This window comes from Lepidochelys olivacea (genome assembly GCF_965140295.1).
Source record: "Lepidochelys olivacea isolate rLepOli2 genome assembly, chromosome: 6".
NCBI classification, from domain to species: Eukaryota; Metazoa; Chordata; order Testudines; family Cheloniidae; genus Lepidochelys; species Lepidochelys olivacea.
In genome coordinates, this window is record NC_140416.1 from 60,724,134 (window position 1) to 60,739,451 (window position 15,318).

Here is a 15,318-nt window from a genome sequence, read left to right on the forward strand (position 1 = left end):
ATGTTTTTTAAATGGCTAACGCAATAATATTTTATGAAATATGTCTGGACTCTAGTTGTAGACAAAAGGTAATGCTAACCTGCAATGTGAATCTAGTAGGTGTCTAACAACACAACAAAGGAGTTGGAATTAGGCCTGTTTTTATAATCTGTACGAATTATCTGGAAGAAGGGATTTAACAGTAGGGAAATAAAATCCACTGATAATAAATTATGCAGTGCTGCAAATATCAGTTTGGACAGAAACACCACAGACAGGGCATGAAATACCAAAGTGAGATTACACATAGAAACATGCATGCCAATACATTCAGGAAATGCTGTTAAACATATTGAAGGGAAGAGATATACTTGGAAAGCAGTAATGCCAACCAAGAGCTACAGGTGGTAGTACCCACAAATTAGATAGGAGTTTGAAATGCCACATAGTATTGGGAAGGAATTAAGATTTTTGGACCACACAACCAGAAGTATCACTGAGGAACCTATAACAATCTAGAATGGAGAGGAGTTACTCAGGTGTAATGGGATGAACATAAGTAACAGATTGTCTGATTAGCTGGAAAAATGACCTAGTGTTGGAAGTCTACTAAAATGTGGAATAGTCTGAAAAGTAATGGAAGCCCCATTACTCAAATAGTTTAAAATTGGACAAGGCTCTGGAGAACTTACTGCAGGGAACAATCCTCCACTGGCCTCTTGAGGACAAACTGAGTGACCTAACAAAGTCTTTTCCGTCTAAAACTTTAAAAAAAAAAAAAATCCACTCATTCATATAAGGTAGAGTGACATTCCAGAGACAAACATGTAACTTCATACAAGCCTTGTGAATTATTCAAAGTGCTGAAAACTAGCGAGAAGGGCCAGATGTTCACAGCTGCTGCCAGTTTGCCACAGAACACCATTAATCTGTAATACATGGCACTGCAGTAGCAAGCCAATTTAAATTAATTTGTTTTTCCATTAATAATACTCTGGGCCACTTTGTGCCTTTAGGGCACAGCCCTGTATTTGAGTTGTATAATGCTAGGGGGAATCCATGGAGGGATTGTATCTTCAGGAGTCATGTGGTGTGGGGAATGGTGATAGTAAGGAAGGACCATAGCCTTGCCTGAACTCCTCCCCAAGAATAAGTAGGACACAGGTAATGAGATTAGACATATTTCCTGCAAGGGGGGAGAAGAGAAGTCCAGGTAAAACATCCTAAATTCTTCCTTCTCCCCACTCCCTTGTGCACCCATGAAGGGGACAGGCACAGACTGGCTCTTTGTATGTTAGCAAACACCTCTGTTTCTAGTTTTAAAAATACATGGCTTCCCATTTGCAAAGAACAAGCACACACACACACACACAAATAAAAAACAAACCAGATACACACAGCATGGACCAGACCCTTGTGTGTATAACAAACAAAAAAAACCAAAACAACCCCAAACCAAAATACTACGCAAAGGGAAGTTAAGCAAAAAACTGGGGTTTCTATTCTATCTCTTCTAGAGAGTGGGATTTAATAGTCTATAATGCGGACAAAGTGGAGGCCTGGAGAGGTTTTGAAATCCACAGGGAAATCTCAGACTGAAACATCTATAGAGAGTGGAGGCTTCTGCACAGAGGGTCAGTCCCTGTGCAATACTGTGCCCTGCCATGGGAGCAGAGTTTCCTCTGGGATGTTGGCGCTGGAGGCTCCCGATCACTCTTTGAACAACCAACCCACCCCACAACAAACCACATGCTTGACAGTCTGCAGGTGCAGAGGAGGACTTGAAGGAACGAACGCTGACAATCAAGGTTAATTCCTCAGGATATTTCCTAATGGGTTTTCCAGGGGGATTGTCATGTGGAGCAGCCCCTCCACCCTCACTAGAATACCAGACCATCTAAATTGCATTTGCTGTACCTGGGATGGGAAGGGGGAGTATGATGCTATATAAGATCAGCTTCTCCCTCCAACAAATTTTATGGCCAATTATTCAGGATTTCTACACATTTCAGGAAGTTGCAGGGGATAACATGGATCTAGCACGAGTTATAAGTATCTCTTGGGAACAGCTCTTGTGAAACAGGCAAACAACATTAACAGGGTTATTTTTTACTGATTAGTGTGACTGGAATGTAGGTGGGCTGGACAATTTGATGATAAATTTTTTTTTACTTTTCCCCTTGGGATGTTTCAAGTAAGTCCCACCCTAAATGATCCAGCTCAGCATTCTTCACCAATGCAATTAGCAATTTTCATTTTAAGTGGTTAAGTCGCTGAAATCACTTCCTAGCCCCTAGGGGAAGGGCCAGGCCTATAAATGAAGATATGCTAGAAAGTGAACTTTCTATCGCACAATGGAATTTGATTTCAGTACCAAGGAATTGGTGTTTGCTTCTTACTGTCAACTTCATTGGGAAACTCCAGCATCACTTGCCAGCAAGAACATAGATTTAAAAAAGTTACAGTAAAAATCACTGTCTAGATTCAAGGCTGCATCTACCTCAGGATTCTTTGTTGCTAAAAGCTGTCGGCACCTCATCTACACTAGCCTCTTGTTACACTGGTGGAGCAGAACAAGCAGCCAAGGAAAGAGTTATTACTGAAATAAACTGGAAACAATTTGGAAAAGCAACACACACCCTTTACATTCACTCTTCTCTTCTGTCAGGAGAAACACCGTCTGCTGGTGCTTTTAGCTATATAGTTCTCAAAAAAGTTATATATGCTTTTAGCTATACAGTTCTCTTAGCACATTGTTGGCACCATAAAAATTAACAACTTTTCAGAATGCTCTTCCTGAAGTTAAAAGAACAAATCTTGTGAAGTTATAAGGTGGAAAATAAATTATTTTTCTTGGATGTGGAAGTGCCAAAGACCCTAAGCATTAATGCAAATGGACATATTACAGGCATACACAGTGGTTGCCAAAGAATTCAGCACAATGAAGAGAAAAAGACAGGAGACTGAATTCTGGGGCAACCAAAATGGTAATTGTTGGGTATTTATGTTTCTCTTCCCTTTCTGTTCTCAGTGTTATCCTCACTTTTGAAAATATGTATTAAAATTATTTTAATGCTGGTGAAAGGACCTAGAATGACAGTCCTGGATGCTGCAACTTCTATTGGATACAGCAGTACAAGCTGCCCAACAATGCCTCCATTCTGGAGGATGTCCTCTCTGAACAGCATCTGCCTTTGCAGCCCACTCAGGATTTGCCTTCTCTCCCAAGAAAGCCAACAAGGGCTTGTTAATGATAGTTGAGGTGGTAGTTTGTGCAATATGGACAAGTTTTGGTAACCTGAGGTGGATTCAAACCAGGGAAAATGGATTTATATCAATCACCAGTTGTGTGAGACACAACAGACTTTTTAAATTTAAAGTGTTTCAGAGTACATTCCCATGGGATTAGATCACTTCCCGCCCCCCCAAAAAAACCTCCACTAATCATGTTGGGACTTGGAGAGCTTAAAGCACAAACTTGTCTCCAATGCAATAAAATCTTGCCATCTAATACTTCAAGCATGAAGAGCTGTTTGCATTTGCAATGACATTGCAAAAAAGGGAAGAAAAATTGCATAAGTCGTGCTGAAAACTGCCACAATTAGTTTAGTAACTGGACCACAATGACAGGCCTGTTACTGCCAGCAGTTACAGAGTTACAGTCAAAGATGGTATTAAGGGAGATTTGGAAATGCAGTTTGCTGTTCTGATTTATTAAGCAGCTCAAAAGTCTGGTAACAGTCATTTCAATTAAATAACTCAGTGATCATCTGATCACCTTCTCCAACCACAAAATAATAAAATTCCTGTTTTTAAAACAGCTTCTCGGAGTGATATTTAAAACACACACACACACACATCCCACCGTGGTTTTGGTAAATTCTGTTGAAAAACCACAAACAGTTAAACAAGGTTCTAACAGTCTTGCTGAGCAGCATGGGTGAGGCCTACATCTCACCTCACTTCAGCCTTCCTCACTGCCAATAGAAACTTGTAGAAATACTGGATTTGGTCACCCAAATAAATGACCAATGTCCCAGCATAGTGCTAGGGTGCCCTGTGCTGCAGGAAATGCTATCCATCAGAAGAAAGATAAAACTGAGGCTCTGCCCACTTGTACCCTTCGATGAGGAATCCATAGCTTTAATGAGGGAATTAGCTAAAAAACTCACCAAGCCACTAATGATTATTTCTGAATAGTAACTGAGAACTGGATAGGAACTGGGGATGTAGGGAAAGCACAGGACCAAATGTTCCACCATCTTCAAGGAGGGAGGGAAAAGGTGAAGGAAGTGTGATTGCTGGCACTTATACATGTATATTACATTATCCCTATTAAAAATGATCAAACATATAGGGAGAAAGTTGGAAAAACGCTTTTAAGCTTCCTAACTATTGTATCGTCACTTAAGTCTCGCAAGGTAAGCAATGAAAGCCCCCGTTGTGTGGGGCATTTAAAACTAGGCTGAACAAATCACTGGAGAGCTTACTGTGGAGCGGGGAATGACCCAGCCTGCCCACTGGGGAAACATCTCTAAACTACAATTATTTGCAAGAGTAGCAGAGTTTGTTCCAGTATCCTGGAAAGGTGCCAACACAAGTAGTTACACTGCACATACAGAAGAACCTCAGAGGTTGTTCATAACTCTGAACTAAACGTTATGGTGGTTCTTTCAAAAGTTTACAACTGAACATTGACTCAATACAGCTTTGAAACTTTACTATGCAGAAGAAAAATACTGCTTTTAAGCATCTTAATTTAAATGAAACAAACATAAAAAGTGTCTTTAGTTTACAAAAATTTGACAAGGTTTCCTTTCCTTTTTTTTTTTATTATTTTTTTTTTTAAAAAGTCTTTTACGTTTAACTATGTTTAGTAGTTTTACTGTTGTTGGTTTTTCTGGTCTCTGATGCTTCCTGACTGTGTACTTGGGGGGAGGGATAGTTCAGTGGTTTGAGCATTGGCCTGCTAAACCCAGGGTTGTGAGTTCAATCCTTGAGGGGGCCATTTAGGGATCTGGTGCAAAAATTGGGGATTGGTCTTGCTTCAAGCAGGGGGTTGGACTAGATGACCTCCTGAAGTCCCTTCCAACCCTCACCTTCTATGATTCTATACTTCCGGTTCCAAATGAGGTTACTGCCTCCCCTAATCTGCTGTCGAGTAATGCTATGAGCTGTTAAACAGCTATCATCACTTTCCACTCCTGAAGTGGCTACATTTTGGTAATGAGTGAAGTTCTCCGTATTTAGTAATTCTGAAAAGCAATTTTAGGCTTGCAAAAAGGTACCATATCATACACAATTCATCAGTACTGCTCCCTTAAATGTGTGTTAATAGAAATATGTCTCAAATCAATTAAAGAGGGCTCATAACTCAGCTGTAGTCATCTCTTTACTAAAAATACCAATAATTAGAAGAGTACAGTACAGTACATTATTTGTAAAACTTTAATTCATAACATTTGTGTTTGCCATCACTCTATCTTATTGGATCATGGGCATACAGACAGACACTTCTTAAGACTCGTATTGGAGGCCAGAAACTGAGCAGGAGGGAATTTCCTGTATTAGCTTAGGTGGTGTGAGGTGAAAAAGGCCTCAGCACGCCCGTGGAAGGAGATTTTTTAAAATTAAATAAAAGTAAATGTTGGTAATTTTTGTAGTCAAACCCCACTCACTGGGTTGAAAAAACTGCCTTGCCAGTTTAGAAAATGCCTTTTATCACAACAAAGAAGACTACATAAATTCTGGAGAATTCTCCCACTCGCTCTTAGGTTGGAAGAAGGAGTGAGTGAAGAAGACAGATAACTACAGATCAGTTCATCCTAGATGAACTGGATGGCTGGCAAATTAATTACCACAGAAGCCAATATCCATAAGATGTATAATGGCCCCATTATTACTCATGAAAATCTTGAAGAGTCATTCTCAGATCAAATTCTGGAAATGTTCAATGGGTACATTAACATGCATCAGGGTTTAAAAACAGATTAGCAGCACAGGACAGTTAAATTGGGCCTCCTCAAGGGAGTGGCATAATATCAGCAAATAAAGTGATGCCTATATGAGATAGGAATGATTTACCAGCAAGAGTATGAGCTCAGCTAAAGTCTTCCAAAAAGGGAACCACTCAAGTTACAGGAGATCAAGATATACATACTCTATCTCGTGATTTTCTGATTACTGCATTTGACATTAAGCAATTAGTTTTGTAACGGAAGTGTTGAAAGCTTATACTACTCCTACCCTCAAGTTACAGTAAGAACTGTCAGGAAAATGAACAGGAGTACTTATGGCAGCTTAGAGACAAACACATTTATCTGAGCATAAGCTTTCATGGGCTAAAACCCACTTCCTCGGATGCATGCAGTGGAAAATACAGTAGGAAGATATACATATACACGCACCCAAACGCACACACACAGAGACCATGAAACACTGCGTGCATCCAATGAAGTAGGTTTTAGCCCACAAAAGCTTATGCCCAAATAAATTTGTTAGTCTCTAAGCTGCCACAAGTACTCCTGTTCTTTTTGCAGATACAGACTAACACCACTGCTACTCTGAAACCGGTCAGGAAAATGTTGACTAACATGACATGTTAATTTGTGCTAACTCTAGGTATCAGTCCTTGTACACAGGTGCTCATCTGCTCAGCACCAAGTTCAAGATTGTGTGGTTCACAGCCAATAGCTGAAGACAACGAACAGAGGGATGGATCCTCTAGATATTAGGGCCATCAGCATCCATTGCCAGAGAAAAGCAGTATCCTGAATCCAGGAACTGACGGATAAGTAAAGGAAGAGTATATGAACAGGCCTATTTTAGAATATAAAAGTGTAATTTAGAATCTACATATATTTTCTCTTACTAATTTCAAATAGCTGTTTTAAACCAAAAAGTTACACAGGAAAATGAGGAGAGAGATCTCCTAGAGAAAGGATGAGAGAGTCAGAGGAAAAGAGTTAAGTCAAAGGAAAAGGCAGGGCAAATCCATATAATCCTGGTAAAGAGACGTTAATATCTTTGAATTTCTATGGTCTAAACATAGTCATCAGTTTTGTATCCCAATAAAGTAGATTATTATATAGAATCAAGTTTAATAACCAGTCCAAAATTAAGAGGCCTCATTTTCTCCAAAGTTCTCCAGTTTGCTGAGCCTTTTATGATCTACTCTCCCTAGCTCTCATAATTCACTGTACCTGAACAGCTTTTAAGAATAAAATAAAAACTTGGCAATTTACTTTTAAGGCAAGTTATCTGCTGCATTACTATGTAACTGTAGCACAGGAAGGCATCTTCTTATTAGTGTATGTGCAAAGTGCCTCACGTGGCACGTGGCCAGGATTCATCACCGAATTTGGTCCGCAGGTTGGATCATTAGCTTCCCCAACTTGAGCCAAGTACTGACAGGGAGTGGGAGTGAATGCTGATCCCTGCCCCCAGCAAAATATGTCATACTTAGTTGTATTCTATATAAATAAGGTACACATTTTCAACAGTGAGGGTTAATAACTGAAGCAGTTCAAAGGAAGTGGTAGATTCTCCAAACACTTGACATCTTTAAATCAAGAGTCAACGTCTTTCTAAAAAGATATGTTCTAGATTAAGCACAACTCAATGCAACGGAGACACTGGGTGAAGTTCTAGGGCCTACATTATGCAAAAGGTCAGGCTAGAATAGAGTATATGAGGGTCCCTTGTGGCCTCAATCTATAATACAGTAGGATACTGTGTGATATTTTGAGAGGTACCTAATATTTAACACTAGTATTCGTCAGATTCCCCATACAAGCTTACCTGCTTCTGGATCCGGAGGAATTCTCCACATGTATAAGTTGAAGTCATCAGAGCCAGAGAGGATGTACTATTAGAAATAAAAATAAATAAAGCAAATTACAGGTGAGGCATCACTTGAATTAGGTTCTCTTTCTTAAAAGTGAATTGAGAGAATTCCAGCTGTTTGGTCATGACTTTTAGAACTTCAAAAGTTTTACTTCTCTTTGTGTCTGGACAGGCTGCTGCCCCAACTAGGAATCACAGAACTCTGGACACAAAAGGACGAGAGTTCGAAGCAAGCGTCTGCTGTCCATGTTTTATTTTTGGTCTGCTACGGAGTCTAGCCTCCAAAGCAGAGATGGATGTAGACCAAAATCCCAGACCCAACCACCCGAACTTTGAGCTCTCACCTTTTCCTAAACTCAAAATTGTTCATCCTCAGACACCACCAGCATCTAGGATGTGCCATATATTCAACCACCACCACCTGCACCACTGATGCCTTTATGAAGATTATCATGAAAAGTCAAATCACTGTTGCCAAGAATCATCTTGCTATTAGTCACTAGAGGGAAAATGACCAAATCTAGTTCTCTCTTCTTAAATTTCAGGCAACGCTGCAAATATGAGTTTATCACAATACTGTACTTTTTTTTTGGTTTATAGTTTTGCTGGGGAGAAGGTTACAAACAGCACCTCCTTTCAGCAGCCTATAATGGATGAACAAATGCTTTACAGGGGAGTCGCATCTTACGCAGTGGTTAGCTTCTAAAGTCAGTGCATAAGGCGAAAATCATGTATAGTCAAAATTACCCTTGAAAATCCCTTAAATTGCCCATAAAGTACAGTACTGTATACACTCCATCACATTAAGATTAGGATCAGCATCCATAGTGCTACGTATCCGTGAGAACGTAAGCCTCGTGTACGTGGCCCTGAAACAGCGAATCACACCTTGATCGAGAGGTTGGAGGTGGTACTGGGGGGGAAGAAAGACTACTTCAACGTCATTATGCACAAACCAGAGTGCCGCAGGGTGGCCAGGAACATTCTCTATGATCAGCAACACTTTAAAGTCAAGACCTTTCTCTTCGAGGTACCACTTGAGCTCCGGAATGAAACACTTGTGGAACCAATCCAGAAATAATGCTGCCGTCACCCAGCCTTTTTATTTGATTGCCAGAACACAGGCAGGAGATTTTTGTTCTTGCCTTTTAGGGCCCGGGGATTTGCAGCCCTGTAGAGCAAGCCTGGCTTTATTAAATGCCCAGACGCATTGCCACACAACAGTCATAAGGTCTTTAGCTGTTTTGAAGCCAGGGGCCTATCTTTCTGATTTCGAAGTGTTAAGTGCAGTTGGGCATTTTTTTCCAGAAGAGCCCAATCTCATCAGCATTAAAAGCTTGTTCCGGAAGCTAGCCCTTTTCTTCTATGATTTTCTTTAATTGTTCGGGGTAGGCTTTTGCTGCCTCTTCATTGGCAGATGCAGCTTCACCAGTAGTCTGCATGTTTTTGAGGTTGAAGCGGTTCCTAAAACTGTTAAGCCAACCTTGGCTGGCTTTGAATTCCTTCTCATCAGAATGCCGTCCCTCTTCAGCTGGAGGTTTGAACAGTGTGTAGAGGCTAAGAGCCTTTTCTCGCAACGTGTTGCCATCGATAAGCACACGTTTACGGTTCATGTCTTCCAGCCATAAGTTTAATGCCTTTTCAGTTTTCACTAAAGTCTTATCATGCACCTGGCTTGTCACCTTAGCAGTTATTGGAGCACTTGATGCCACGGCTTGACGAATTTCTCTCTTGAATCTTGATGGCACGGATGCTAGATTCGTTGTGGCCATATTTACGCGCCGCGTTGGAGACCGACATACCGTCTCTCAATAAGTCCAACACAGCCAGTTTTTCCTCCAGTGTTGGAACAGATCGCCGTTTCTTCAGTTGAGCACCAGATGAAGTAGTTGGCTTGCATTTAGGGGCCAAGTTGTATGAAAAATGTGTACAGTATCTTTAAACACTAGAATCACACTCAGCAAGGCGAGATGCTCACACTATGAGAGGCACGCAGGAACTGAGACCGACTGAGGGACCAGCAGATTCACGTCTCCCATCTCATGCTCACTCCGGGGCATACGCTCATTGAATGGAATGGTGGGCTGAATCGCCCACACTATCTACACGTATCTTGTTATTTTTCTTTTTTTTTTGCCGAGCGCGTACAGTTGAATTCGCGTAAGTTAAATGCGTGTATGATGCAACTCACCTGTACACGAAGGCACATTGCACATTACTTTATGTATTCCCTTCTTTGTTGCATACTGCACCTTTGCACTATGACTCTGATGTGTCACTTTATGAAAATATGCTTATGATATGGATGAGACATAACAGATATACATTATGCAAGATAGCTCATATGAGATATCATTGGAAAGGTTATGATTTACTGAATGTGATTATCCAATTTGTATGCATGTATAATTTCTGTATCTGAAGTTAGGAATATTAACTATGAATCTGTATTTCAAATGTGTTACTTTGGGCATCGACCCCAATTAGCCCTTCAGGGGCAACAATGGAAAAGCCAGACATGGCTAATGGGCCATTAGCAGAGACAATGGACTGTGAAAGGACTTAGTCTTCCTGTGGACGCTCCGAACAGCCTACAAGTAATGGTGGCTACAGCCCTGCAGAGAAATGGGTCTGAGTCACCTGGTACTGGACCCACCCCTTGGAATGCCAGTGATCTTCCACTGGGAGACAAAGAGCTATATAAGGCAGGGGAGTGACATCACTGAGGTTCTCCTCTGCCTCCCCACCTTAAGAGACACTGAAAAAGACCTGGAAGCAAGAACTGAACTGAGGGGAGAAGGGTTGAGCCCCAGGTGGAAGGACAACCAGCTTGCGAATAATACTAAATGAGGTTTCAAGCTGGAGACCAGTGTAGCTGTCTTTCAAGACTTTCTGTAATCTGCCTGCAACAATATCTAGGGTGAGAAATTACTATTTGTAACCAATTTCTTTAGTGAAATAAGCTTAGTTTGAGTGTTTGGTTTTATATGCTTAGTAATCTGCTTTGTTCTGTTTGCTACCACTTTAAATCTGCCTTTTATAGTTAATAACATTTTTTTGTTATTAAATCCTGTTTCTGTAATTTCTAACTGGGGGAGGAGGGCAAGGAGTTGTGCATACCTTCCTCCACATTGAGGAAAGAGGCATATTTCATAATATACCTTTGGATCTGCACTCCAAGGGGAGGTGGACACCTGAGTGCTGGGGCAAGTCCCTTAAGCTGAGCCTTCCCAGAACTGAACTGATCTCAGTGTCTGTTTCATCTTGCAGTTGGGTGTGGCCCTGCCTGTGTGTTGGCTGGAGGAGGCTTAATAGCCTGGTTCAGCAAGACAGGTAAAAAGGGTCCCAGCCTGGCATAACAGGCGGGCTCAGTGGTATCTCAGCACATCAGGTGGCATCCTAAGGGTGACATTGTCACAATGACAAGGGGACATTTGAAAAGGAGAACATTTCACTGCCTTCCAGTTGCCAGGGGACACAAAAACCACCTCTTACCACATCTTCCAACAACCTGCTCGGTGACTCATTTACCTTAATCTCAGATGATGGACAACAGGGTATGCAAACCAAGGACAAAGGGGCATATTCTGATCTCAGTTACCCTGATGTAAACTGAAAGTAACTCTGTTGGGTCTACTGACTTATGAATCATTTAAATTGCTGAAAATCTGATTAATTTAGCCCCCAAAATCAAACTTTTTTTGTGAGTGACAGAGAGAAAGAAAATTTAGCCTTTTCTTGACCCCTGACAGAAGATAAGCTCTGCTTATCCGGCTTGAGTTTAACTGATTTCCATTCTCCAGGGATAAACAAAACTCATCAGGCAGAGTGATAGCAGGCTGTGAAGAGACAGGTCCTGTGATCTTAACACAGGACTAAAACAAAAATAAAGCCAAACTACATGGAGAAACACATAACCTTGTAAAAACTGTAAATAATATGCTAGTTGCTGTACAGGTAAAATGTGTGCTGCCACAACAATGCAACATCAGACCTCTGGAATTGCCCCCACAAACACAATGCAAGCAACTATTCTTTTCTGCTCCCAGCTCCAATTTTAAAACTATATGGGTATGAGTAAGCATCTACAAATGCAAATTGCCTGTTTACTAATGTGAAGGAGCATGGATCAAATACCAGTTGCTTTACAAAACTTGTGTGCACTAGTTCTGTATTGCTTAGAGACTCTTCCTTTCAGTGCCAAGCACTCCAAAGAGTAATTCCTACAAGCCAACATGTTCAGGCACTTAGGCAGCTTACCAGTGCCAAAATGACCTAATGGTGCCAGGAATATAAGCGGTTCTCTTTCATATGATAGCTTGTAAGTGCTAGCCCACAGCAGGCTAGGCGACTGTGCCAGATCTACATAAATTAGGGTTTACGCAGGCAGCCTCCCAAACAAAAACAGTTCAAGAAACAAAGCAGTTCTGCAAAAGGTATTTGTTACACAGGAAAAGGCTACATGGAAAGTTTTGTTGTCGTTTTTGTAGTTGTTTAAATTATATAAAGGATTGCCATCTTGTCAACATTTGTTACCCCAGAACGTAACCAAAACAGAAACTGTTCAGCACAGGGCAAAGACAGCCCTCGTTTGAAAATAAAACGACAAAAATATCCCTGAAAATGGTTTAAGAGAAAGCTAAATTTAAACACTTCTATCAAAAAAGAGCTGATGCTGAACAATAATGCCTCAAGTTTCCCCCTCTACCAAAATCATTGTCATACCCAGTACCTCATGTCTTGCTTTGGATAATATATGTACTACAAAAGTAGTACATATATTACTTCGGAGGGGAGGAATAGCTCAGTGGTTTGAGCACTGGCCTGCTAAACCCAGGGTTGTGAGCTAAATCCTTGAGGGGGCCATTTGGGATCTGGGGCAAAAATGGGGGATTGGTCCTACTTTGAGCAGGGGGTTGGACTAGATGACCTCCTGAGGTCCCTTTCAACCCTGGTATTCTAGGATACGTCTATGATAATAACCAGAAAATTAGTTTCAGATTTATTTTTTTTAAGGGGAAAGGGAAAGAGAAATCAAAAGAAAAATCATTTGTAAAGAACAGAACAGATGCATACAGCCTGTCTGGAAACTTCAAAATGCATCAGGCTGCAGCCATGCTAAGAGTCTGGTTTGGGAGCAAAAAACTCTTTGGGAACCTAGTAACAAAGGGAAAAACTGAGGCTACGTACGTGGTGGTGTAAGTTGCACTTTAGTGAGTGAGTGTACGTAGGTCTAGTAGTCCAAGTTTTAGGGATTCTAACTTGCCATAACTTGCATGCCAAGGAGCTGGAAGAGGAAGTTAAAAGCTCCTCTCCTACTTTTTAAGTTACTCTTAAACTTTTCTGCTAGTCATTCACTTCATACTACATTCCTCTCTCCTAGCCCATTAATGAAGTTGCACAAGCTTAAACTCACTTTAGAGTCAGTGGGCCAAATTCAGAAGTGAGGCTGCAGAATTTGCCACAGAATTCATTTCTTGCCACAGACAGATGTACCAGAGTCCCAATTTTCATTTTAAATAGTGAGTTGTGCCTAGCGATAGCCATCAAAAGCTATTAATAGCGTAAACTGAAGAAGAGAGTCACCTACACAAGTCTGCAGACAGCTTGAACCAATAGCTCAGAGATGGAAGTTTGGAACTTTGGGTAGGAATAAAAAGCCACTTTTCAGAAGATACCAAGAATTCAGCATTTCTATCACAGAATTTGCCATTTTGCTGCTGTAAAAGCCAGTAGCCAACATTCCTCCCACCCCACATCTCCCTGCCCTTCCAGGATCTCCCTGTAGTTGTCTCTTGTTTTCCGGCTTTCCTCACAATAGCGGTTAACTGGATGACAGAGCATGCTCCCTGCACTGTTGCATGGAGCCACGTAGCAGGGGTCAGGGAACCAGAACAGGAGTCCAGTTTACAGTCCGGCACTGGGAAGCAGCCAGGAGTGTAGGCATGTGAGCTGCACTGGCTGAAGAACAATGCAGCAACTGAAGAGAGGAAGATGAGCTGCTGAAGCCATCTACAACCTCCCCATGTCCCTGGCACATTCAGAGAGGAAAGAAGGTTCTAATCTGCGCTGTCTGTACAAGAGCATTGGATCCAAAGCCTGGGGCATGTAAATGGGCCACCTGTCCAGGATTGCTTCAACATCCATTTTTGAAAATAATTAATTTTATTTCAATTAGTATTTAAGTGAACCATAGTTCCATGTGGTATTGGAGGATAGGAATAGGAATGAAGTGTATTTCATAATAGAATGAATTAATACTGCTGTAGAATTTAAAATGTTGTTGCCATGGAGTACACAGCACCATGGTTATATGTTGGTAAGTGGCAGAAAGCCACTAAGCTGGTTTAAAGAAAGGCATCCATTGAAGGAGCCATATAAGCAATGTTATGTCAGCTTAGACTCCACTTTATATATGGTCCATTGATCTTAGGTTGCAATGGAATGTGCAAGACTAAGAGTATCTTCTACCAGCTGATTTGCAGAGTAACACTGATGAGGCTCATGGAGGTAAGCCAGCAGTGATGGACTCACAAGGGTGTTAGGAAATACTGAAAGGATAAATGGTGGGCCCCCAAATAGAGGATTGGTGAAATAGCGGTGACTTTTGAATCAGGCCAGACACGGAGGGAAGAGCTCACATGCTCAGATCTTTGGAGGAGAAGCCTCCACCAATGTTAAAAACACCTGCTTCATTGTCTGCATTTTTGCTGCAGTAGCTGATCACTACCGTAGATATTAGCATGCAGAAAGTTCACATGTGCCATTAACGGAAAAGCATTTCCTAAGAATCAGCACATAATTAAGTATTTCATTCTTTTAAAGGGAATCCTAAGGAAAGGGATAGATAATACAGAAAAAAAATCATATGGTCTCTATATAAATCCATGGTAAGCCCATAACTTGAATACTGTGTGCAGATTTGGTCCCCCACATCTCAAAAAGGATATATTGGAATTGGAAAGTTACAGAAAAGGGCAACAAAAATGATGAGGTGTATGGAATAGCTTCCATATGAGGAAAGATTAATAAGACTGGGACTTTCAGCTTGGAAAAGAGATGACTAAGGGGGAATAGGATAGAGGTATATAAAATCATGACTGGTGTGGAAAAAGTAAGTAAGGAAGTGTATTTACTCCTCACAACACAAGAATGAGAGGTCACCAAATGAAATGAACAGGCAGCAGGTTTAAAACAAGCAAAAGGAAGTATTTCTTCACACAACACACAGTCAACCTGTGGAACTCTTTGCCAGAGGATGTTGTGAAGGCCAAAACCATAACAGGATTCAAAAAAGAACTTGATAAGTTCATGGCGGATAAGGTCCATCAAAGGTTATTAGCCAGAATGGGCAAGGATGTTTGCCAGAAGCTGGAAATGAGCGACAGGGAATGGATCACTTGATGATTACCAATTCTGTTCATTCCCTCTGAAGCACCAGACATCGGCCATTGTCCTGAAAGACAGGATACTAGGCTAGACTGACCATTGGTC

General features: G+C 41.1%; 1 protein-coding gene across 1 annotated transcript in view; it reads right to left on the reverse strand.

The window, feature by feature from the left end:
* Window positions 1–15,318, reverse strand: part of DCAF5 (DDB1 and CUL4 associated factor 5) — a 109,535-nt gene that overhangs the window by 15,830 nt on the left and 78,387 nt on the right. The window contains exon 7 of the mRNA XM_084630267.1: window positions 7,780–7,846. Within this exon, the coding sequence (XP_084486393.1) occupies window positions 7,780–7,846 (67 nt within the window). The remainder of the gene's footprint in view (window positions 1–7,779; window positions 7,847–15,318) is intronic.